The following is a 27,539-nucleotide window of genomic DNA, read 5'->3' as shown; positions in this document are numbered from 1 at the left end:
TCCACCCCCAATACCTTTTCAAAATATTTAAAATCCTATTCATTTAGCCTCTCATTAAACACATCCTCAACAAGGAAATCTGATATCAATCATTTACTCCTTATTGTAAGTTTTCTTTGTGGGCTTCTTTCAACGTTATTTTTATCTTAAGTATTTCCATTTAAGAAATGAAAGAAGTTTGTGTTGTTAAAATAATTCAATTTCAACTGGAAGTTAAGGGAGGTATTTTAAGAGAATCAAAATTTTCCTTCCAGAGAAATATGACTGTCATACAACACAGGGAAACTAGTAGAGCCTTATCTACTAGGAATTTCACTTCAATAAGCTCTCTTAGGCTTGCTTGGGCCATTTTATAACTCTACCTTTAAAAAAAGACTTTTTTTTTTTTGGTATCACTAATCTACAGTTACATGAAGAACATTATGTTCACTAGGCTCCCCCCTTCACCAAGTCTTCCCCACACACCCCTTCACAGTCACTGTCCATCAGCATAGTAAGATGCTGTAAAATCACTACTTGTCTTCTCTGTTGTACAGCCCTCCCGTAGCCCCCCCCCACTGCACATGCTTATTGTAAGGCCCCCTTTCTGTTTCACCACCCATCCTCCCCAGTCCCTTTCCCTTTGGTTTCTGTTAGTCTGTTCATGGGTTTTGTGATTCTATTGCTGTTTTGTTCCTTCAGTTTTTCTTTGCTCTTATACTCCACATATGAGTGAAATCGTTTGGTTCTTGTCTTCCTCTGCCTGGCTTATTTCTCTAAGCATAATACCCTCTTGCTCCATCCATGTTACTGCAAATGGTAGGATTTGTTTTCTTCTTATGGCTGAATAATATTCCTTTGTGTATATGTACCACATCATCTTTATCCATTCATCTTCTGATGGACATTTAGGTTGCTTCCAATTCTTGGCTATTGTAAATAGTGCTGCGATAAACATAGGGGTGCATCTGTCTTAAAAAAAGACATTTTTTAAAAAACTTCAACTATATACAATTGAGGTAATTCCCCTAATTTCCTTGAGCCCTTCAATTTCCTTCCCCCATATATAGATAACTTTAATGTCTTCCCAGTCAACCTTTTATATATTTGTTTAGCCACATGTATCTTTAAAAATATGTAGAGTGAAATGCTGGGCATAGAAGTCACAGGGCATAAATCTGTAAAGAAGTAAAAAGCTAACCTTTTCAAGGAATATTTCTTCTCTCTCACTTACCAACTTTACATTTCCCTGTATGGCCCCGGAAGATGACTGGTTAGCCAGAGACGGGTAAGATTCCTCAAGGGAGGAACAACCTAAGACAGGCACAGTCGCCGGGGGGCCATCAGGTGAGAAATTGGGGATCAACAGAGGTGAGGCTTAGAACCTCACCCCCCGTTTTGAGAGAAATCTGCATCCGTGGATGTTTTGTTGCCCTTGTCTAGCTTGGATTAATACTTTGTCTATAGGCACAGACCTGATCATCTACATTTGCCCTCTTACAGCACTAAACTGTGTTTTCCACCTTTATCTTGCATCTACCTACCACTTCAGCATTTTATTAAAAAAAGAAGAAGAAGGGAGAAATGTGGGATTCACATATAAATGAAGTATAAAAATCAATCAAATAATCATATCTGACTTGATTGTTTATAGTTCATGATGCGTGATGAAAACTGAAAGTTTGTGTGATATGACTGCCCTTGCACACTGTTCACCATGTAAGAACTTATTCACTATGTAAGAACTTGTTCACCATGTAAGAACTTGTTCGTTATGCTTCAGAAGATTGGAGACTTTTGAGAATTAGGCTTGGGGTTAATCAATGATTGTGCATTGAGTCCCCTATACAGAATTTTATTGTTAACAACCATTTGATCAATAAATGAGAGATGCCCTCTCAAAAAAAAAAAAAATAGTGTCAGTACCAAATGATTTCCCTCATTTGTGGAGTATAACAACGAAGCAAAACTGAAGGAACAAAAGACCAGCAGACTCCAAGAAGGAACTAGTGGTTACCAGAGGGGAAAGGGGTGGGGGCGGGGTGGTGGGGAGAGAGAGAGGAGGGGGATCGAGGGGGTATTATGTTTAGTACACATGGTGTGGGGTGTCACGGGGAAAATAGTGTAGCAAGAAGGCATATATTGAATCTGTGGCATCTTACTACCCTAATGGACAGTGACTGCATTGGGGTATGGGTGGGGACTTGATATGAGTGAATGTAGTAACCACATTGTTTTCATTTGAAACCTTTATGAGTATATCAATAACCTTAAAATTAAAAAAAATAGTGTGAAGGATATATGTACATGCAATGTTTTTAGACTTATCAGTTGCATTATACTATAAACCTCGTTCTGTTTTTGTTTCAAGTTGAATAAAATATATAAATCTAGTTAATGACTTTGATGCTGCAAGGTACTCCATCACAGGGATATATCACATGTAACATCCAGATTTCTCTAGGAATGCAAACTTAAGTTTTCTGCAGCTCCTTGTCACTGCAATGACTTCTCATACATGTCATATGTGGACTCATGGGTAGAAGCCAGTTATCAAAATGGTCCCAAATGATTCTCACCTTCTGGTATTCATGCCCTGGTGTAATCCTTTTCCACACTGTATCACGGTTAGCCAGGATGACCGGCATAATATGGCAGAGTGATGGCAGGTAAATTCCCAGACTAGGTTATAAAATATGCTGTTGCCTCTTCCTTGTTCTCTTGGATCACTTGGCTCTCAGTGAAACCAACTACGGAGAACGAAGAACTGCACCAACTTGGAAGCCATGTGACTGTGGCATTTTAGAAGTGGATCCTTCAGCCCAAGTCAAGCGTTCGTTCAGATAACTGGAGCCCAAGACAACATCTGGACTGCAACTTGCTGAGAGATCCTAAGCCACACAGCCCAGAAAAGCTCCTCGTAAGGTTTATTTTCTGTTTTTCCGTATAATTGGCATGCAGTATCCAATGACACGCATATCTCAGAGACAATGCCGGTTCAGTTCCACACCACAATAAAGCATCTCAAGCAAGAAAGTGAAATGGATTTTTTGGTTTCCCAGTGCATATAAAAGTTACCTTCACACTATAGTCTCTTAAGTGTGCAATAGCATTATGTCTAAAAGCCTGTGTACATAACTTAAAAATACATTGTTGCTGAAAAATGCTAGCCATCATCTGACCTTGCAGTCACTTGTGATCCCAGGTCACCATAACAAATACAATAATAATTTAAAAGTGAAATACGATGAGAATTACCAAAATGTGACACAAACGTGAAGTGAGCAAATGCTGCTGGAAAAATGCCAATAGACTTGCTCAACTCAGGATTGCCCCAAAACGTCCATGTGTGAAAACCACAGTATCTGCAAAGTGCAATAAAACAAGGTGTGCCCATAGTTTAGGGTGTATATCATAATGTTTCAATGTTTTTATATATTGCAAAGTGACCTCCAAATGTCTAGTTACCGTCTGTCACCATACAATTATTAGAATATTAGTATATTCCCTCTGCTGAACCTTACATCCTCATGACATGTATATTTTGTAACTGGAAGTTACCTCTTAATCCCTGTCACCTGTTTCACCCACTACCCACTGCTCCCTGCACTGGTAACCAACAGTTTGTTCCTTATCTATGAGTCTGTTTTGTTTTACGTTTGTATTGTTTTTTTAGTTTCCACATACAAGTGAAATATGGTATTTGTCTGTGTCTGATTTATTTCACTTACCATATTACCCTTCAGGTCCACCCATGTTGTCACAAATGGCAAGGTTCCATTCGTTTCTATTGGTGAGTAATCCTCCTTTGTGTAAATTTATCTTCTTTATCCAATTATCTACTGATGGATAATTAGGTGGCTTCCATATCTTGGCTATTGTAAATAACGCTGCAGTGAACATGGGGGTGCATATCTCTTTGAATTGGTATTTTGGATTTTCTTTTTTTAAGTTTTTGAGGGACTTCCATAATGTTTTCCTTAGTGGCTGCACCAACTTACATTCCCACCCACAGTGTACGAGGGTCAGGTGGTATCTCATTGTGGTTTGGATTTGCATGCTCCTGATGATTAGTGATGTGGAGCATCTTTCCATGTGCCTGGTGGCCATCTGAATTTCTTCTTTGGAGAATTGTCTCTTCATATCCTCGGCCCACTTTTTAATCGGGTTATTTGCTCTTTGGGTGTTGAGGCTGTAACATTTCCAGAACATCTCGCCTGGCTTTAGTATATCTGCATATCAATAGGGGTCTGAGGTGGAAAGAGGTATGGCTTTAGTGCATTTGCATCTTTCCTGGGGTGGAGAAGTTCATCTCCATATCAATGGGTGATTACCTGGGCAACAGAGGGCTTATCTGTACCTGTGAGGTGAGAGGGAAGGGGGGTGTTGTGGCTGCTTGAGCAGAGAAGAGAGACGGCCAGGGACTGCAGTTTGTGAGCAATAAACGGGTTTTAAACTTTATTTCTCCATTTAACTGATTTTGGTTTTTAGGCGTATTTTGCCCGGGGATTTCCTTTGCCCAGACTTACAAATGGTCAATGTAGTCTTTTGGTATTTAAGCTAACACATTAGAGATCAGCAAGGTGAGAATCAGCAGGCAAGTCATTACATGATTAGGGAATTAGACCAAACCTCTGTGGCAAACAGATTACAGCTTGACCTGAACATCATAATTTTCTACCACAAGCAATCTAACAAATACCATTTCCAGTGATAAACCTCCATGTCTTGAGGTGGACACAATAAGAAAACCGAAACCTTTCAATATTACCTAGAAATTTTTGTCCTAACCAAACAGACTTATAAACACATTTTAAAAAATGAAAACATACAAAATAAGTATAGATTCAATTAAAAATACTTAGTACCAGGGTATGTACGTGTTTGCTAAATCTCTCTTGTCTTTCTAAGTGAAGGCTAATGGTTATTAAGTACTTAACAGTCTCAAAAGCAATAGCTTCCTCAGAGACCCCTGCTATTGACATCAAGTCTTATCTTAACTTTCAAGGCTAAGTTCAAGATATCTGATGCTTGTAATTTTCTTAATCCACTTAATGACATAGAGAAGTTTATTTGGATGTGAACATTACATTAGACAGTTTTTGATTATTCAGCTAAATATCAGGTAACATTTCCTCACAGCGGTAATAAAAAGGAGAGTGGAGAGGAAACTTGGAGTGATGGCTACATTATGCCATAGACTATGGTGATGGTCATGGATGTAGATTTACAACTCATCAGGCTGTACACATGAAATATGTACAGCTTTTTGTGTATCAATCATACCTTCGTAATGTTTTTGTTTTTTTTAAAGAGCCATTTTTAAAAAGCAGGTGCTTGGAAAGTAACAAGGTTTGCTTCGCTGAATGGACAAATGGCCTTGCTGGAGGGCTGGAGAGAGGATGTCTAAAACTGCATCCACTTACAGGGGTCAGAATGCACCAGCCCAAGGCTGCATGGCACCAACAAGGGACCTTGGCCTTACTTCTGGATGCTGGTGACTTTAGAGTCCTTCTTGTTTCTCCCCACCCCTATATACCTGTTGTCACTGGGACCACCGAAATTGGATTTAGGGAGAATTATAGTCCTGTTTTCTTCTTATGGCTGAATAATATTCCATTGAGTATACATGCCACCTCTTCTTTATCCATTCATCTACTGATGGACACTTAAGTTGCTTCCATATCTTGGCTATTGTAAAAAGTGCTGCGATAAACATAGGGGTGCATATATCTTTTTGAATCTGAGAAGTTGTATTCTTTGTGTAAACTCCAAGGAGTGGGATTCCGAGGTCAAATGGTATTTCTATTTCTAGTTTTTTGAGGAACCTCCATATTGCTTTCCTCAATGGCTGAACTAGTTTACATTGCCACCAGCAGTGTGGGAGGGTTCCCCTTTCTCCACATCCTCACCAGCATTTGTTGTTATTTGTGTTTTGGATGGTGATGATCCTTACTGGTGTGAGGTGATATCTCATTGTGGTTTTAATTTGCCTTTCCCTGATGATTAGCAACATGGAGCATCTTTTCCTGTGCCTGTTGACCATCTGAATTTCTTCTTTGGAGAGCTGTCTCTTCATATCTTCTTCCCATTTGTTAATCAGGTTATTTGCTTTTCGGGTGTTGAGGCGTGTAAGTTCTTTATATATTTTGGGTGTTAACCATGGGTTATTCGCTTCTGATGCCCCTGCCACCTCCCACTTCTCTGCTATCCAGCCCAGTACCTTCAGGGAGTGAGGAGTGGGTGCCAGTGGGCATGGGACTCTCTGCTGGGGCCCAGTATCATGAGTTTGAAAATGTAAAATAAAGGAATGAATGAATGAATCTCCTGTATTTTCTTTTTACAATTTAAATTAACATCCTTCCAAATATGTAAAAATGGGGGTGTTTTTAAAATACAAACAGCAGATAAAAAGTATTCCACATCTGTTAATTTCTATAATGATTCACAACTTTTTTCAGATATTCAAATGGCATTTTATGTCCTTAAATATTATTTTATACATTTGTTCATATAGGCACTGTATTTTTGTTGCATTTATTCCTAAGTGTTTTTCCCAATTAAAAAAAAATTCAAACCTACAGAAAAAAGGAACACCTCATTTACCCTTCATCCTGGACTGATCAGTTGTTCACATTTTGCCATATTTGCGCACCCTCTCTCTCTTTCTCTTACAAAGCATTTGAAAGTAAGTTTCCGAAACTGGATCACTCCACTCCTAAGAAATTCGGCATGTGCTAAAAGTGTAAGATAAATTTTAGCCGGAATAAGCAGGTGAAGAGAGGTAAGAAAGGGCCAGGTAGTTTATTTGAGTGCAACTCCTGGGTGATGTTCCGCGGTCTGGGTATGACAGGCCGGGGAAGTCACACCTGGTCAGGGAGGTGGGGGCTTGTAAGGGGTTAGGAGGGGGAGGAGTGGGCAAGCTATCCTATGGGGCGTGGAGAGGAATGTTTGGCTAAAGGTGACATAATAGACTAGAAACTTTGTTACTTCCAAGAGGGAGGGGGCTGACATCCGCATCTTAGTTGGCCCATCAGAAGGATGGAATTCAGGGAGAGCTGTCCCCTTTCCATGTAAGGCATGGACCTTGGGATCTGGTCTGTTCTCCCCCTATGTCATCTCTCTGTTCTGTTTGCATGTCCTTGTTTTTCCTTCCTCCAGCCTAACATTATACACTTGAAACCAATATAATATTGTATATCAACCATAGTCTAATTTTAAAAGAAGGGACTTTAACTCTGAGGTAATAATGGGCACAGGAGGATTTTTAAAAACTCATTTGTGGTGTTCTAACACTGCTTTATTTATTAATGTCATAGCTGCAGGAAATGGAATGTCCACTGCTACTAGAACGCCAGTCAGACACTAAATAAACCATGACAAGCCTAGAGATGAAAAGAAAAGTCAAGTGTTATGAAGAAACCTTGATTATAAAGGAATGCCAGTGATGCCAGGGTTCTTGTTCCCGAAGCCGAAGAATGAGCTTCACAAACACTCAAGTTAGGAGAGCAAAGTACAGGATTTTATATAGAAATAAAGAGAGAATAGAGCTCCTAGCTCACACCAGGAGGGGATAAGAGAGCCCGTAGTGGTGCATTGTCTAGGGGGTTTTATAGGCAGTTGAGGATTTTTTGAGAACATGATAAAAACTCAGGGGTGTGGACTTGCATCACCTGCCCTGTCCTCAAGGTGGGCTCGGTCATAGTCTGATTGCCAGGGCTGACAGCGAAGTCATGGGTTATGAACACTCAGACACTCCAGGCCAAGTTGCTCCTGGCCTTTTGACCTTTAACTCATCTCACTGAAGATGTCTGTATTCTTAGGTATCTTTCGCTCGAGAATTAGTGTGACCTTGACCTTCCTGCATAACGCTTAACAGAGTTTCAATGGGGACTTCTTTGCCCATTGTTACATTGCTCTGACTAAATTTTCTGCCCTGCTTTTCCCAGAGGACCACACCCTATTCTGACTACACCCACCATCCCTGTCTCAGCAGTATAGTTCCACAGAACTTGTTATTTTCAGCAGAACATTTTCTTGTTGCAGTCACCTGATTTCCTGCAGAGCATACCACTCTCTATCATTGATCTTTGTAATGGCGATCCTAAGGATCCACACTCTAATTTCTTTTTTCTACAGCATCAAGGAAAACTTACATTATGTTTATTATGATTTCTACCTCCTCTATCAATCAAAATTTCTTGGAAAGTCTTTAAAAAAGTATACTTGGGTAACCTATTAATGCAGTGGAAAATGAGAAAGAGTGCCATGATCAGTAAGCTAAAACTGAGAAATTCTTGAAAGAGGGAAAACAGACAGGGTCACATTTATAGAGAAACAAGTCTAGAGGGAACCTTCTCCAAAACAGGGGCAAGAGAGAACTTCTATAAAAGTGTAGGGCATGTCCTGGAGGAATAAAGTTACCAGGAGAGGCCCCGGGGACAATCAGGTGATTCAGGAGCAAGGATGCTTGGAGCAGATGGACCAGTTTCTGCTTGGACTGAGCAACAGACATCAGTGACCTTTGCTGTAAGGAGAAAGCAAACACTGTCGGTTCTGGGCATCAAGAGACAGCGAAGTTCCCCCAAAGCTATTGAACTTACCTGTAAACTACCAAAATAGCTTTTCTAATACTATTGTAGTATTATCACCGTCTCCCCCATAGTCCTCATTTGCAAGCTTGTATCCATAAACAAAGATCCTCAAAAGCACAGAGAGACAAAACAGAAAGTCACTACATATTTGAGGAAACACACCATGAAAGAAGAAAGAAATGTAATAAAAAGAGCTAACACTTAAGGAAGCAGCTAATAGAGCAAGCAGGAAAGCCTCAAAAATGAGTATAATGGTATCCTTAAAAAGACTCAAAAGGCCGTTTGTGTTCATTAGAAAGAAATAACACAAGTTCTGGGCAATGAAAAGCAGTTCGCCTTCCTCCGCTACAGCCTCCTGCCGCCGCCCAGTGCTCACTGGGCTCGTTTGTTGCACATCAACTACTTCCTTTAATGGAGCAGCTGAGGAGGGGCTGATGCACACCCAGGCCAACAAAAAGCCCCAGGAGGCAGTTAAACGGCAGAGCGATTTTTTCAAAATCACATCTGATAGCATTAACCCCCTCTGTATAAAACTGTTTAATGATTTACAGATACTCTGAAGACAACACGAAGTTGTTGGCATAGGCCTGAAGCTGCCGCCTGAGCCAGCTGCTCTCCTCCTCCGTCCGAGCTTGCCGCAGGCTCCTCTCCGCCTCTCTGCCCCTCTGCCCCTCACACTCTCTGCTGGGCCGCCCTGTATTGCGTCTTCTACCTGCAAAACATTTCTCCTCTTCAGTGAAGTGAGCTTCTACTCTCAGTCCTCAAATCAGTCATACTTCAGAAAAACAGTTCCCTGAGATCTGTATTTGGGTCACAACTTCCTGTTATTTATTCCTGTGTACCTATTTTGAGAACATTTATTAAAGTTTTGCTTTTAAATATCTACATGACTATAAACTTCAGAGGCTGGCTGTGTATCGGGTCTGTTTTTATTCATCATTATATCCTAGCATTCACTAGAATACCTTGGTTTTTGTTGGATGAAATAAATAACATTCCAAAATTCCTGTACATTCTCAGAATTAAAACATCCCAGGACTTGACATGTTCCATAATTTTAAAAAGGAGCTTCACATATTTAGACATTAAACCGTTTCAAAATCATATATAATACGTTTGATAAATGATGGTTGCAAAACAACTTTTCCTAATCTCTACTGAGAAACGTGGATGGGAAACCCTTGTTAAATTAACTAAACAAGAAGATCATTAGACGAAGTGGCTTTAACGTATTAGTAGCTCATGTAAGCAAACCAAACCCAGACTTCAAGGTTATGAAATGAAATTCTAAGGCTAAGCAGTCACAAACATCCAAGTGGGCTTTCCCAAATAACACAACCACTTCAGTTATAACCAAAGCATTCCCTTGATTTCTTTCTGCCTCCTCTCTAAAAGTCTTTCCAACAGCTCCTTTTCGTGGAGTGCTCCCAGCCACTTCTAGTTTGTGCTGCCTAATTTGAATCCATTTTTGCTCAGATAAATTCTACCTTCTGTTCATTTCTAAGTTTGTTTCTAAATTACCCCTTTTTGTAAGAACACCAGCCATTTTGGACTAGGGCCCACCAAAAGACCTCATTTTAACTTGACTAATTCTGTAAACAGTTTTAACTTGATCCTACTTTCATATAGGGTTACATTCTGAGCTCCTAAGGGTTAGGACTTCAGCATATCTGTTTTGGGGAGACACGGATCACCTAAGACTGAACTTCTAAGAATGGTGTTTTACTAGATCAATATTTCAGTGTAAAAACTTAAGAGTTATTTTATTTTTTGTTGTTGTTGTTTCTACTGACCTTAGAACAGCTCGGCAGTTCTTGATTATTTCCCTGGTGCAGACCTATTCTTGAAAGTGATGATAGCTATTGATGGCAGACACAGCCATCACCACTGCTGTGTGGGTCAGTTATCTTTTTTCCTTTTTCCTTTTATCTTCTATTCATTCATTCATTCACTTGTTTATTTATTAAAATATAGTTATTAGCTACCTGTGTGGCAGACATTGCACTGGGCATTGGATTATGCTGCTGATAGAAGATGTACAAACCCTGAGCATTAGAACACTATTCAATAAATTTTGTCACTCAGCTTGCTAAATTGTATTCTTAGTATAATAAACATTTTTACTATGGTTTTCTGAGTTTTCTGACCCAGAAGTATGGAGGGAGGGTTCCCTTCCAATGCGGAACCATATTTTGCCCAGTGATTTTTGTTCAACTTTTTATCATTTAGGTACTTTCTTTAACTCTTCAAAAGTCAACAAAAGAAAATCTACAGAACTGTGCACAGGATAAATTCTACCTTCTGATCTACGAGCCCGTGTGTAAACTCTTACAGTAATGTCAAATATGTTATACTCTGTGATCATTCTAAGATGGAGAAGAAAAAGTAAATTGAATAGCAATTCTTAGCACTTAAGGAATGGAGTAGGCACTGCTGACCTTCTGCTAAAAAAGATGTCAATCAATGTTTCAGCTCCCAGACTACAGCTCGGTGCTCAAGCTCCAGTTTAGTTCTCTTTCTGCAAGCAGCAAAGGGCCCACTGCTTTTGACAAGTAGCAAGTAAACCACCAAGAGCCAGAGAAAAGTCAGCAAGGAATTGCACCACCAGGACATGAAATGAAAAGAGTCAATAAGAAGCTATTATAGGAAAGGTTTCCTTGTTCTTTAGTTAAGATTGATTTCTCCTTATAAAGTCTAGAGGCAAAGTTTTGAATATTGACTTTCTTTTGAGAAGTTGGGAATATATTTTTGTTCGGGGTGGTAAGTGAGGATTCCCACTGCAGGACACTGGGGAGTGGCCTCTGATGCATGCGTACATCCGCAGCCTCCCCGAGCTGCTGTGTCCACGCCCGTCATGCCCGCCAGCGCTCGATACTTCCCACGCGGCTGTCTGTCTCTCTCCTTTCGGCCTCCCATGGGGGGATGCGACTTCTTCTTGGCTGTCAAAACCAAGTCAGCTGTGGTAGTCAGCCACTTGCTTGCCCTTTCCTCTGATCTTTCTTTCCCTAGTTTCATAAAATAATATTTTGGAGAACTAGAAAGAAAACAGAAAAGCGAAGGGTTAATTTGACAAATGCCCATACTCGACACCATTCACAATTAGCAACTGTTCACATTCAGTCATGTTTGTTTCAAGTATAATTTATTATTATTTAAGAAATAAATCTCAGATTGATAATATCTTTTAGTTATTACCATCATCGGTCCCAGTTCCTCCTCTCTGCAAATACATCATTTCAAGAGTTTTGTGAATGTTCCTATATTGAAGATTTAACGCTTACCTATATCTATATATAACTGTTTTCTGTGCAGTTTCAAAAATGTATTTAAATACTCAAATATTTTCATATACTTAACATTCAGCATCTGCTCTATTCCATGTTTACATTTACATTTATAATTTACATTATATTACAATGTACCCTGTTTAAAATTATTGTGACTACTCAAGTTAAGACCTATCTTGCCATCTCATTTTAGTCTTTTTATTTACAGTACTTTCCCTTTATTTAAAAAAAATTTTATTGAGGTATGATTGATATACACTCTTATGAAGGTTTCACATGAAAAAGCAATGTGGTTACTACATTTACCCATATTATCAAGTACCCACCCATACCCCAGTGCAGTCACTGTCCATCAGTGCAGCAAGTTGCCACAGATCCACTATGTGCCTTCTCTGTGCTACACTGTTCTCCCCGTCATCCCCCACACCATGTGTACTAAACATAATACCCCTCAGTCCCCTTCTCCCTCCCTCCCCACCCACCCTCCCACACCCCTCCCCTTTGGTAACCACTAGTTCATTCTTGGCGTCTATAAGTCTGCTGCCATTTTGTTCCTTCAGTCTTGCTTCATTGTTATACTTCACAAATGAGGGAAATCATTTGGCATTTGTCTTTTTCCGCCTGGCTTATTTCACTGAGCATAATGTCCTCCAGCTCCATTCACATTGTTGTAAATGGTAGGATTTGTTCCTTTCTTATGGCTGAATAGTACTCCACTGTGTATATGTACCACATCTTCTTCATCCATTCATCTACAGATGGACACTTAGGTTGCTTCCATAGCTTGCCTATTGTAAAAAGGGCTACGATAAACATAGGGGTGCGCATGTCTTTTTTAATGTGAGAAGTTGTATTCTTTGGGTATATTCCAAGGAGTGGGATTCCAAGGTCAAATGGTATTTCTACTTTTAGTTTTTGAGGAACCTCCGTATTGCTTTCCACAACGGTTGAACTAGCTTACATTCCCACCAGCAGTGTAGGAGGGTCCCTTTCTCCGCATTCTTGCCACCATTTGTTCTTATTCTTTTCGATGCTGGCCATCCTTACTGGTGTGAGGTGATATCTCATTTTGGTTTTAATTAGCATTTCCCTGATGATTAGCAACATGGAGCATCTTCTCATGTGTCTGTGGGCCATGTGAATTTCTTCTTTGGAGAACTATCTCTACATATCCTCTGCCCATTTGATAATCGGGTTCTTTGCTTTGGTGTTGAGGTGTGTGAGTTCTTTACATATTTTGGATGTTAATCCCTTGTCAGAAATGTCATTTACAAACATATTCTCCCATAGTGTAGGATGCCTTTTTGATTGGCTGATGATGTCCTTTACCGTAGAAAACTTTTTAGTTTGATGTAGTCCCTTGAGTTCATTTTTGCTTTTGTTTCCCTTTCTCGAGGAGATGTGTTCAGGAAGAAGCTGCTCATGCTTCTATTCAGGAGATGTTTGCCTATGTTGTCTTCTAAAAGTTTTATACTGTCATGACTTATATTCAAGTCTTTAATCCATTTTGAGTTTACTTTTGTGTATGGGGTTACGCAATAATCCAGTTTCACTCTTTTGCATGTAGCTGTCCAGTTTTGCCAACACCAGCTGTTGAAGAGGCTGTCATTTCCCCATTGTATGTCCATGGCTCCTTTTTTGTATATTAATTGACCATATATGGTTGGGTTAATATCAGGGCTCTCTAGCCTGTTCCATTGTTGTATGGGTCTGTTCTTGTGTCAGTACCAAATTGTCTTGATTACTGTGGCTTTGTAGTAGAGCTTGAAGTTGGGGAGCGTAATTCCCCCTGCTATATTCTTCCTTCTCAGAATTCCTTTGGCTATTTGAGGTCTTTTGTGGTCCCATATGAATTTTAGCATGATTTTCTCTAGTTTGTTGAAGAAGGCTATGGGTATTTTGATAGGAATTGCATTGAATGTATAGATTGCTTTAGGCAGGATGGCCACTGTGACAATATTAATTCTTCCTATCCGTGAGCACGGGATGTGTTTCCATTTATTGGTATCTTCTTTAATTTCTCTAATGAGTGTCTTGTAGTTTTCAGAGTATAGGTCTTTCACTTCCTTGGTTAGGTTTATTCCTAGGTATTCTATTCTTTTTGATGCAATTGTGAATGAAATTGTTTTCCTGATTTCTCTTTCTGGTAGTTCGTTGTTAGTGTATAGGAATGCCACAGATTTCTGTGTATTAATTTTGTATCCTGCAAATTTGCTTAATTCAGATATTAGATCTTGTAGTTTTGGAGTGGATTCCTTAGGGTTTTTTATGTACACTATGACGTCATCTGCAAACAGGGACAGTTTAACTTCTTCCTTGCCAATCTGGATGCCTTTTAGTTCTTTGTATTGTCTGATTGCCGTGGCTAGGACCTCCAGAACTATGTTGAATAGAAGTGGGGAGAGTGGGCATCCTTGTCTTGTTCCTGATCTTAAAGGAAAAGCTTTCAGCTTCTCACTGTTAAGCATAATGTTGGCTGTGGGTTTGTCATATATGTCCTTTATTATGTTGACGTACTTGCCCTCTATACACATTGTGTTGAGTTTTTATCATGTATGGATTTTGAATTTTGTCGAATGTTTTTTCAGCATCTATGGGGATGATCATGTGGTTTTTGTCCTACTTTTTGTTGTGGTGGTGGATGATGTTGATTGATTTTCGAATGTTGTGGCACCCTTGCATCCCTGGAATAAATCCTACTTGATTATGATGGATGATTCTTTTTGATGTATTTTTGAATTTGGTTTGCTAGTATTTTGTTGAGTGTTTTTGCATCTATGTTCATCAGGGATATTGGTCTGTGATTTTCTTTTTTTGTGGTGTCTTTGCCTGGTTTTGGTATTAGAGTGATGCTAGCCTCATAGAATGAGTTTAGAAGTATCCCCTTCTCTTCTATGTTTTGGAAAACGTTAAGGAGAATGGGTGTCAGGTCTTCACTAAACAGTTGATAAAATTCAGCGGTGAAGCCATCTGGTCCAGGAGGTTTGTTCTTAGGTAGGTTTTTGTTTACCAGTTCAATTTCGTTGCTGGTAATTGGTCTGTTCAGATTTTCTGTTTCTTCTTTGGTCAGCCTTGGAAGGTTGTATTTTTCTAGAAAGTTGTCCATTTCTTCTAGGTTATCCAGTTTGTTAGCATATAATTTTTCATAGTATTCTCTAATAATTCTTTGTATTTCTATGGTTTCCATAGTGATTTTTCCTTTCTCATTTCTTATTTTCTGTGTATAGACTCTTTTTCTCTTGATAAGTCTGGCAAAGGATTTATCTATTTTGTTTATTTTCCCAAAGAACCAGCTCTTGCTTTCATTGATTCTTTCTATTGTTTTATTCTTCTCAATTTTATTTATTTCTGCTCTAATCTTTATTATGTCCCTCCTTCTACTGACTAAGGACCTCATTTGTTGTTCTTTTCCTAGTTTCATTAGTTGTGAGTTTAGACTGCTTATATGGCATTGTTCTTCTTTCTTGAGGTGGCCTGTATTGCTATATACTTCCCTCTTATCAGAGATTTGGCTGCATCCCACACATTTTGCGGTGTTGAATTATTGTTGTCATTTGTCTCTATATATTAGTTGATCTCTGTTTTAATTTGGTCATTGATCCATTGGTTATTTAGGAGCATGTTGTGGAGCCTCCATGTGTTTGTGGGATTTTTTTACAGTACTTTCCCTTTAATTTTTCTCCCTTTTCCTGATTTCTTGATTTCCATTGAATTGTTTTGATTTTCTTGGTTCAATTGTTCCACTTTCACTGATTTAAAAATTACGCATTCTATTTATAAAATTTGTCCTTCATGTTACCATGCATGTGCTTCATGTTGCTTTTTTCTAACATATGGAGTTAGTATCTACCTCTCTTTATCAAAACAGGATCCCAAGCACACTTTTCTTTTATAACACATTCCATGGAAGTCCCCCAAAGTCTTTCTCCTTTTGATATCTTTGGGAATATTAATTTTAATTTTAAAAGTACATTAATATTTATTTGTGCAACACATGCTATTAAGTTTTTTCACTCACCATTGCTTCTTGTATATCATCTTATCTCCTGGAATAATTGTTCTTCATGCTGGAACACATCTTTTAGAGAAAGTATGGAGGTGGTGAACTTCTTGAGTTTTGGGTGCTTAAAAATGTCTTGGGTTTAACCTTACATATGACCAATATTTTCTCTGGATATAGAATTTAAATTCCATTGTTTTTCCTCCTGTTCTTGAAGATAGTGTTCCATCTTCATGGCTCCAGTGTTTTTCAGGAGATGGCAAGTGTCAATTTGGCTCTGGTTCTTTTTGGGTAATCTCCCTTTTCACCAGTCACTTTTGGAACTTTAGGCTTGGTACCCTGAAATCTCACTACTACATGCCTGGTGTCATTTTTGTTGTGTTTTTTGTTGTTTTTACTTATCCTCTCATATTCAGTGGGCCCTTTCAGTCTAAGGATTTGTGCTTTCTTGTTCCTGGACAATTCTCAGCCATCATTCCTTCACACGTTGCTGACTTCCATTCATTCCATTCTGTGCTTTTGTAAAGCCATAAGATCGATATATCTTCCATGTCTCTTAACTTTTCTCTTAAATTTTGATCAGTATGGGCTATGGAAGAATCCCTTCCTGGACCTTCTTGCTCTCTCATTCACCCTTCAGGTATTTCCATTTTCCTTTTCAAGCCATATATTCACTTATTTTTAGATTTCAACAATTGTAATTTTCACTTTCAAGACCTCTGCATTTTTTCATGACGACCCTTTCTTGCACCCTGGCTGTAGCACTCCTCATGTCTCTGATACAGGGTTGTCTAAGTCTTGTGGGTCATGAAGCTTCTCCAAATTGGGGTGGCCCCTTTAAGAAAAAGAATACAATGAAATAAGTGAAGCGGATAAAGAGGGACAAACTTCCAATTATAAAATTAATAGGTACAGCATGGGGAATATAGTCAATAATCTTTGTAAAATGACAGTAATTACACTTATCGTGGTGAGCATTTTGTGAAACATAACTATTGAATCAGTATGTTGTATAACTGAAACGAATGCAATATTATATCAACTATGCTTCAATTAAAGAAAAGAAAATAACCCAAAATTGCTTGAATGAGAAAATAAACCATAACACATTTCAGGAGACTTGGAGCTTCAGGTTCTTTTCTTCTGAGATCCCTTAGAAAGTTTACCAGAATGCTTACCTAAAAATGGGCTTCCCTGCTTGTCTAGAACGCCCTGTAACCCCTAGCAATTCCCAGCCTTCCCAGGGACCCTCTGGCTCATGCTGATGGACATCCACACACACATAGATAGTCTTTCCAGGAAGTTGTAGTGTTTGATGGGAGGAGAGCTGGAATATGTGCTCAGTCTACTCAAAACCGGTTCTGGTTTTAGCCAGGGTGTATGGAACAATCACCTCTTTTTCATTGATTACTTTGTTTCCATCTCTTGTTGTAGGTTAATAGTTTATGATTCTACTGTGGTTACCTTTTACTGTAATGGATACTAAATTATTTTTGAAATAGAAGAACATATACACTATAGGGAAGGAAAAAGTTTTTTCTTTGACCCTACTGGGGTTCTTGGCTGGGTTTGAAAATCAAACTGACAAGAACAGATTGACAGGAGAAATGTGTACGCATTTAGTGTATGTTTTACACAACATGGGAGCCTTAATGAGGAAATGAAGACCTAAAGAAACAGACCAACAGACCTGTATTCTTATACTGGACTTGAGGAAGAGTGGACAATTGTGGAGGAATGTGATAGGTTAAAGAGTATGAGGTAATTATAGTAAACTGGGGGAAACTTAGCAAGGCCTGTTTGTTAGGAATCTTTGTCCACAGGCATAAAGATGCTCCTTTCCTCTGCGTATAGGAAGGTCACTCTCACATGAGGATTTTATGACCTGTTTCAAGGAAAACAGTAAGGCGTTAGAGGTCAGTGTGATCTACCTGCTTAAAATACTCACTATGCCAACGTGCCGTATTTTGATGTAGTGTGCCCCGAACCCCATTCACCTACACACACACATATAGTTACAGGGTGAGGAAACAAATTGATCCTGTTTCTAATTAAGTTTCTTATCAAGGAACACAGTGAAATATAGAAATGTTTTAAGATATCATTTATATTTAGGCAAATAAGCTGCTTTTGGGGGATGAAAATATAATCTAATATGCTGGTAGTTAGTTAGAAAGGTACAACTTTTTGTTTTTCTAATCCCCTGAGAGCTTGAGTTTACTAATGCTGTTCTTTGAAAACTTTGCAAAAGCTAGAGGAGTAAAATAGAAGTAAATTAAAATATAGTTATTGTTCAAAAAAGCAAATCAGAAATTAAAGTTTAAATAAATACAAATAATTTCATTCTTAAAAAGGTCAAGCTTTTCTTTTCAAAAGAGATAAATTTTTATGTTCTTCTCTCTAAAGTGAAATTGCCATAATAGCCACAAATAACCCACACTGAGCCTTTGTGTAAATTAAAGAAACATGACCCTACTGTGGGAAGATATATCCCTGCCCTGGAGGGCTCCCCTTCCTGGAAGACACGGCTCTCCCCTGAAGCACCAGGTCTGAGAAGAAGAGCTGAACCAGTTTCAGAGCTGGATTGTCCCCTTGGCTGGGATCCTCACCCAGGGTGTGACCTGTGTGTTTGTATGGTGCACCACTGAGTACTGTGTACTGATCACTTGCAGAATAATCCCTTTTTATGAAGTAATTTCCCACTCGTTAGAATTTCAGTACCTGCTCTATGAGTGCAATATATATATATATATTTTCCACAAATTTGCTTCATCCTCATCCCCTGGGAACTTGTTAGAAACAGACCAGAGCTATTGATCAGAATCAGACAAGATCCGCAGGGGATGATACACACTAAAGTTGCACATGTGCTGCTCTGTGTTACTTTTAGACATGTAGAGCAGACACATGGGAGCAGGTGGCAAAATCCAATATAAGAAGTTCAAACCTCCTTAAGAATGGGGATTCTTAAGGCAATTACCATTTATAATGCCTTTTGCTGACTATTCTGATTCAACAGGTGAAGGTTGGGGGTTTACAGATATTAACCCATTCTTACCTAACCACTGTAGGTTTTAGACATGCAGGGTAGAACAGCAGAAAGTAGTCCACGTAATGTGGGAAAAGTGTTTGCTTAAGGGTACGGCATAGCACACGCAGCACTTTGCAAGTAATTTTGACCATTTTCTCCTTTATTTCTACTTTCTCTTCACAGACAGATGCTAAGAGCAGACAGGTCACCGCCGGCCTGTTCCCTAGGCTGCCAGATGCTTTTGCTTCCCTCTACATCCTAAAATGCCTGGCATGCTGCAAGGTGGGGAGCTCGTTAGGCCACGGGGAGGGTACGACTAACTTTTTAACCCTCTCTGTGTTCTAGTTTATTGTGCTATATAATAACTGCTCTTTTCATTTCTTTTCATTTTGACTAATCTTATCCATTTTCCTCTAGTTTAGTGCTGAAAAATTTTGCATTGTCTCAGAATAGATTCCAGGACTCTAGTGGTCAGTTTAATATGCCTGTTGGTGGACTTCAAATTGCATCAGTGAAGTGTACTGCTCACTTCTGCAGCAGTTCCTTGGAAAGATCTCGCAACTGCCTGCACTCGTGTGTGCTTCCCTGCATTTGGAATTTGTTAGTTTTGCGGTTTTCTTTGAAGGAGACGTTGTGAAGCAATTTATTTAGATACCCGGCGATTGTTATGAGTCATGCTTAGCCAATAATTCCTTGGAATTAACGTGAGTGTTCACAATAATGTGTTTCATACATGACTGCAACTCTTGTGTCCTCTTTTGGAAGCTAATGTCACAAACCCAGTAACACCTGTCAAAGCTTGATGTTTACATGAACCATTTTCTAACAATTTTCTTCCAGTCTGTTCTTCTGAAGTTTTGGAACTAAAAGAAAATAGAATTAATGTAAAACACTAACAATTATGCAAAAGGAACTATCTCCAGGTGCTGCAAGATCCCACAGTCATGTAGAAGCCTGAAGTCTCACATCTGGACTTTTGAACACGTCTCCCCTTGGGGTGGGGTGGGGATCACTGGAAATGACGTGGCATTGGATCCCAGTTCCATGATTGGTTTACAGACTCCTGCCCCGCCTCCCTGTCACCCAGCCGCACTCCCTTCCCTCCTGTTTCCTAAACAACCTGAATAGTATCTGAAAAAGGCTAGAGTTGTCTACACAAGTTGAAATTTAAAACTCTCCCTCCCTCTTTTTTTCCTTCAGTCTCTGTGGGCAGCATTTTGGGCATCTCCTGGGGTGTTTACATTTCAAAGACATGTAAGATTTACACCCTCAAGGGACAGAGGAAGACTGCAGGTTTTCTCCTGGGAGTTTTCTGGGTAATTGCTATTTAAGATTTTCCCTTTGTATTCCAACAGACTCATAGACACTGAGAAGTGATTGGTGGTTACCATGGGGGAGGGGTTGGGATGGGTGGGTGGGGAGGGTGAGGGGGATAAAGGGCCACAGAAATTCTCAGTCATAATATACGTTGGTGGCAGGGATGGTGGTACAACTTGGAGAATATAGCCAAAGATTTTGTAACATCTTCCTATGTTGACAGATAGCAAGTGCACTAGTGGGGGTTGAACCACTATGTTGTATACTTGAAACCAACATGAGATTGTATATCAGTGATACATCAATTAAAAAACTTACAAAAAAACCTTTTCCTTTGTGTTATGGGTCAGACAGCATAGGATGATGTGCCTGTTTCCACATCAGTGGCCACAACATTCTCATCGTCCTTCTCATCACTTTCACAGGGATGCCACCTCTTAGCGTTTTAGGCATCGTCACAGGTGCTCGGGCCTTAACCTGTGGCAGCTTGTGCCCTCCTAGCTTGGCCAAATGGCACGCTAAGGTCTCCAACTTATCATTCTGCTCCCCACCTTCTTTGCTAGTCCCAAAGCTAACAAAATAGTGGACAACTGCATGTGTTTTTCTAATCTCAGCTCTTGTTCCTAATTTGTAACCTGAGCTTCAGCTTCTGGTGGAGCGCTAGTTTCTAGCCAAACTGCCACATCGGAGGCCAGCTCACTAACCGTTCATTCCTCTTTGCTGTAGTGCTCCACATGCCATTCCTCAAGTAAGTGCACTAAAATATCCAGGGTTTGGGGGTTACCCCCATAGTCGTGTGGCAGCCTACAAGCATCTGGGACTCCAAAATGGCTTTGAAGATCCTGCGGACATTGAGTTAGGAACCCTTTGTAGTAAGAGTAGCTTCTGACCCCTGCTCCTGGTGATCATCCTTCCCGCCACAGCCCCGGGGCCTGGAACTTTGTCTTGTGAAACTGAATGTCAACAAGAGGACAGTTTACTTACTGGGATGAGCCCAGTTTAAAGCTAACGAGCTCTCCTTCCCCTTTCAGTGCACTCCAGACATAACCTTCTGAAACCTCACCAGCCAGTGTTCCTGTGCAGAGCAGCCAGGGCAAAACTCAGCCCCGATGACTTGACAGACGGAGTGCCCTCGCGGAGGAGGCAGAGGGAGGGAAAGTCTCTAGTGGCGCTATTGGGACTGCAAAGTCAGAACACGCCTTTCCAAAATGGTCCTGGTCTCTGCGGTGGGCAGGTGCTGGGCTACTAGAGTGCTGCATTTTAATGACACGGTGGCCTGACCTGCTATGTGGCCTTCTGTGGGCTGCCAGAGGCTGCTGAACAGGCTTTCTATAAGACATCTGTAGCTTCCACCCAACTCAGAAACAAGTCAATAGAAGGTAATTCATTTGTAATTTGGGGCAGACTGCTAGTGCTATATTTTAAAGTTACTATAGCATACTGATTTTTAAAATAAATCATGTGCCCTACCTTAATTCAGTTTCTCTCAACATTAAAGTTATGTTTTAAAATTATGAATGTTAGTGAAACCAGAATGAATTCACTAATGTCTCTAAGTTGACTTTGCTTATTGCCCTGTCATGGTTGATGTGTTATTATGTTCTCTACTCTACCGTCCACGAAAGATCTCACTTTCCTTTTGTGATTTCCTTTCTTTGAATGTGTCTGGGACCTCCTTGATTAGGTACTTCCTTCCTCCATTAAGTGTGTTTTTTAGTCTCACGTCTTGAAATACTTTTTAAGTCACATGAGGATGGGAGATGTATCTTATGCCACTTCATTGGCAGCCCCATTTAGCTTATTGTTATGTGTCCGGAAAAGAAGCAATGTTTCTCACGCTGGTTTACAGGTGATCTCATAAAGTAGTAAAGGAGTCAGTTCTCCAAGAAGACACATAATCCTTAATGTATATGCCCCTGACAACAAAGCATTAAAATATGTGATGCAAAAAATAACAGAACTGCATGGAGAAACAGATGAATCCACTATTATATTTGGAATCCTTCTCAACAACCCTCTGTCAGTAACTGACAAATCCAGAAGGACAAATATTAGTAAGGATGTAGTTGTACTGAACAGCATGAGTAATCAACTGGCTCTCACTGACATTATAAAATAATTCATTTAACAACAGCAGAGTATCCATTCTTCTTCTAAAAAATTTTTAATTTAAGTATCATTGATATACAATCTTAAGATGGTTTCATAAACAACACTGTGGTTTCATCATTCACCCATATTTTCAAGTCCTCACCCACTTAATTACAGTCACTGTCTATCAGCGTAGTAAGATGTTATAGAGTCACTACTTGTCTTCTCCGTGCTGTGTGTGACCTGCCTTCCCTGTGACCTACCTATACGGTGATTGTGAATTATAGTGCCTCTTAATCCCCTTCTCCCTCCTCACTCACCCTCCCCAACCTCTCCCCCAACTAGTCCCTTCTTGGAGTCTGTGAGTCTGCTGCTGTTTTGTTCCTTCAACTTTGCTTTATTTCTATAGTCCACAAATGAGTGAAGCCATTTGGCACTTTTCTTTCTCTGCCTGGCTTATGTCACTGAGCATAATACCCTCTAGATCCATCCATGTTGCAAATGGTAGGATTTCTTTTCTTTTTATAGCTGAATAATACTCCACTGTGTATATGTACCACATCTTTTTTATCTATTCATCTACTGATGCACACTCAGGTTGCTTCCATACCCTTGCTATCATAAATAGTGCAGTGATAATCATAGGGGTGCATATGTTTGTTTGAATCAGTGACCTTGTTTTCTTTAGTACCTGTTCTACTTAAACTCACAAAAAGGATTAGAAAAGATATTCCACATCCTGGGCTATAAAACGTATCTTAAGTTAAAATAGTAGAAGTCATACAATGTTTGCTTAGATCACAATGGAAGTATAGTAGAAAGAAAAACAGAAAGATTGCCGGGATATCTGAAAATACGGAGATTAAAAATCATACTTGAAAAATAATACATGGGTCAAAGAGGAGATGTAAGGCAAAGTAAAAAATTTTTAACTAAATGGAGATGAAATACAACAGCTTAAAATTTGTGGGATAATGTGAAAGCAGGGCTTGGAGGACAACTCATAGCACTTAATGCATATATTAGAAAAGAAAAAGAATCTAAAACCAATAATCTAAAATATACTGAAGGAAACTAGATAAAGAAGAAAAAATTAAATCTAAACTAAAGATACAAAAAATAAAAATTAGAGCATAAATCAATGAAATTGAAAATATAAAGGGCAATAGAGGAAATCAACCAAACCTGCTGCTTCTTTGAAAATATCAGTGAAATTTATTCACCTCTAGCCAGGAAAACTAAGAAAAAAGAAGACACAAATACTAGTATCAGAAATAAAAGATGGGCCAATCATTACTGATCCCATGGACATGAAAAGGATAATAAAGCCAACACAACACTGAAGGAGAAGAAAATAGGAGGACAGACAGTACCCAATCTCAAGACTTAATATAAAGCTACAGTAATCAAGACCACTAGTGTGATAGTGAAAGAATATAGATATAGATCAATGGAACACAACAGAGAGCCCAAAGCGGAAGCTACATGAATATAGTCATGTGATCTTTCACAAGGAACAAAGGAAATATAATGAAGCAAAGACAGTCTTTTCAACAAATATGGCTTGTACAACTGAGCATACACATGCAAAGAAATGAATCTAGAAACTGACCTTATAACCCCTTCAAAATTCAAAATCGATCATACCCATAAATAAACTGCAAAACGATGCAACTCCTACAAGATAATATGGTATTATTCAATTAGATTACTTTGGGTATGGTGATGACTTTAGAAAGAGCAATAAATGCATGAGTCGTGAAAAAAAATAATTGAGACCCTGGATTTCATTAAAATAAAAAATTTCTATTCTGCAAAAGACAATGTCAAGGGAATAAGAAGACAAGTTACAGACTTGGAAAAGAAACTTGCAAACAACACATCTAAAAATGACTGTGACCCAAAATATACAAAGAATTCTTAAACTTCAACAATATAAGAAAAACAACCCAGTTAAAAAATAGGCCAAAGATCTTGGCAGAATGGTCACCAATGAAATTTACAAATGGCCAATAAGCACATGAAAAGGTGGTTCAAGTTATATGGCATCAAAGAAGTGCAAATTAAAACAACAGAGAGATACCACTACATAGCTACTAGAATAGCCCAAATCCAAAACACTGACATCAAGTTCTGGTGAGATGTGGAGCAACAGAAACTCTTATTCATTGCTGTTGAGAATGTAAAATGGTATTGCCACTTTGGAAGACAGTTTGACATTTTCTAACAAAACTAAACATACTCTTACCATATGATCCTGCAATGGTTTCCCAAAGGAGTTGAAAACTTATGTCCACACAGAAGCCTATGCATGAATGCTTACAGCAGCTTTATTCTTAATTGACTAAACTTGGAACCAACAAAGATATCCTTCAGTAGGTGAATGGATAAATAAACTGATACATCCAGACAATGGAATATTGTTCAGTGCTTAAAATAAATGAAGTACCAAGCTTGAAAAGACATGGAAGAACTTTAAATATATATTCGTGAAAGGAGCTGATCTGAAAGGGCTGCATGCCAAGGGCTATGGCGCCAACTGCATGACATTCTCTAAAAGGAGAAACTATGGACACAATAAAAAGATCAGTGGTTGACAGGGGCGGGTGTAGGGAGAAAGATGACTAGGTGGTACATAGTGGATTTTTAGGGCAGTAAAAACACACCATATGATACAATAATGATGGGCACACATCATCATACCATTTGTCCAGACCTATAGAATATACAACACCGGCGAATGCTATATAAACTAGGGACTTCGGTGATTATGATTTGTTAATGTAGGTTCATGTATTGCAACATATGTACCACTCTGGTGGAGGGATGTTGATAGTAGGGGAGGCTGTGAACTTAGAACTATGATAAAAAAAAACCCTTAATAAAAAATGATTAAGAAAGGAACATTATGAGCAACTCTGTGCCCACACATTTGATAACCCAGATGAAATGTGCCAATTCCTTGAAAGACAAAATCTACCAAAATTATACAAGAGATAGATAATCTGTCCAGGCCAGTATTTATTAAAGATATTGAAACAGTAATCAATAACTTTCCAAATCAGAAAAGGCCAGACTGAGATGGGATTACAGTGAATTCTAACAAATACTTAAGGAAGAAATGATGCTGGTTCTCTGCAATCTCTTCTGGGAATTAGAAGCAGAATAAATATTTCCTAATTCATTCTGTGAGGCCAGGATGATACTAATATTTAAACCAAAGAAAGAAATTACAAGAAAAGAAAACTACAGACCAGTATCTCTCATGAACCTAGACGCAAGAGTCTTCCCCAAAACATTAGCAAATCAATTTCAAACATGTATCAAAGTTTGTGTGTGTATGCATCCCAATCCAGTGGGAGTTATTCCAGACATACAAGTATTATTCACCATTTGAAAAATCAATTAACCTAATCAATCACCACAACAAACTAAAGAATAAAAATCATATGATATTTATAGATTCAGAAAAAGTATCCAGCACCCATTCATGATAAAATCTCTCATCAGACTAGGAGCAGAGGGGAACATCCTAACTTTGAAAAAGTATATCTACAAAAACCCTGCCGCTAACATCATATGGAATGGTGAGAAGCTGCAGACTTCCCTACTAAGATCAGGAACAAGGCATGGGTATCCCCCTCGCACCATTTATATTCAACATTATATTAGAAATCCTAGCTACTGAATAGTACAAGAAAAATGAAAAGTGTACATAGATTGGGAAGGAAGAAACAAAATTCACCTTGTTTGAAGATGACGTGACTGTGTATGCAGAAAATCCTAAAGGGTCAACAAAACTATTAGAATAAGCAATAATAGCAAAGCTGCATTATACAAGTTTATTATACAAAAGTCAATTGCTTTCCTATCAGTAATAAACAAGTGGGATTTGAAAAAACCTGTAGCCAGAATTATTAAGAGAAAAAGAGAATCTACATGCATAAACAGAATCAGAAATGAGAAAGGAAAAGTCACTACGGACACCACAGAAATACAAAGAATTATTAGAGAATACTATGAAAATGTATGTGCTAGTAAACTGGATAGCCTAGAAGAAATGGAAAATTTTCTAGAAAAATACAACCTCCCAAGGCTGACCAAGCAATGAAAGGAAAATCTAAACAGACCAATTACCAGCAATGAAATTGAATCAGTAATCAAAAAACCACCCAAGTAGAAAACCCGTGGACCAGATGGATTCACTGCTGAGTTTTATCAGACATTTTGAGAAGACATAATACCCATTCTCCTAAAAGTTTTCCAAAAAATAGAAGAGGAGGGAATACTCCCAAACTCATTTTATGAAGCCAGCATCACTCTAATACCAAAGCCAGGCAAAGACACCACCAAATAAGAAAATTACAGTCCAATATTCCTGATGAACATAGATGCAAAAATACTCAACAAAATGTTAGCAAACCAAATTCAAAAACACATCAAGAGTTTTATCCATGATCAAGTGTGATTCATCTCAGGGATGCAAGGATGGTACAACATTTGAAAATCCATCAACATCATCCATGACATCAACAAAAGAAGGACAAAAATCACATGATCATCTCCATAGATGCTGAAAAAGCTTTCGATATAATTCACATTCCATTCATGATAAAAACTCTCAACAAAATGGGTATAGAGGGCAAGTGCCTCAACATAATAATGGCCATATATGACAAACCCACAGCCAACATTATACCTAACACAGAGAAGCTGAAAGCTTTTCTGTTAAGATCGGGAACAAGACAAGGATGACCACTCTCCCCGCTTTTATAAAACATAGTACTAGAGGTCTTAGCCACTGCAATTGGACAACACAAAGAAATTAAAGGCATCAAGATGAGTAAGGAAGAAGTCAAACTGTCACTGTTTGCAGATGACATGATACTATACATAACAAATCCTAAAGAATCCACTCCAAAACTGCTAGAACAAATATCTAAATTCAGCAAAGTTGTGGGGTACAAAATTAATACACAGAAATCTGTTGCATTCTTGTAAACTTATGATGAACTAGCAGAAAGAGAAATCAGGAAAACAATTCCATTCGCAACTGCATCAAAAAGAATAAAACACCTAGGAATAAACCTAACCAAGAAAGTGAAAGTCCTGTACCCTGAAAACTACAAGACACTCTTCAGAGAAATTAAAGAGGACACTAATAAATGGAAATATATCCCATACTCTTGGGTAGGAAGAATTAATATTGGCAAAATGGCCATCCTGTTTAAAGCAATCTG

At 38.8% G+C, this 27,539-nt stretch overlaps 1 protein-coding gene across 1 annotated transcript in view; it reads left to right on the top strand.

The window, feature by feature from the left end:
- Positions 1-21,457, top strand: part of LOC118910445 (bromodomain adjacent to zinc finger domain protein 2B-like) — a 117,254-nt gene extending 95,797 nt beyond the window's left edge. The window contains exons 25-27 of the mRNA XM_057493914.1: positions 3,726-3,772; positions 19,075-19,201; positions 21,240-21,457. Coding sequence (XP_057349897.1) covers positions 3,726-3,772; positions 19,075-19,201; positions 21,240-21,457 — 392 coding nt within the window. The remainder of the gene's footprint in view (positions 1-3,725; positions 3,773-19,074; positions 19,202-21,239) is intronic.
- Positions 21,458-27,539: the final 6,082 nt, after the last annotated feature.

The sequence above is a fragment of the Manis pentadactyla genome, chromosome 16 (genome assembly GCF_030020395.1).
Source record: "Manis pentadactyla isolate mManPen7 chromosome 16, mManPen7.hap1, whole genome shotgun sequence".
In the NCBI taxonomy this organism is placed as follows: Eukaryota; Metazoa; Chordata; class Mammalia; order Pholidota; family Manidae; genus Manis; species Manis pentadactyla.
The sequence above is the reverse complement of the archived record's forward strand: the minus strand, read 5'-3'. Positions and strand labels throughout refer to the sequence as shown.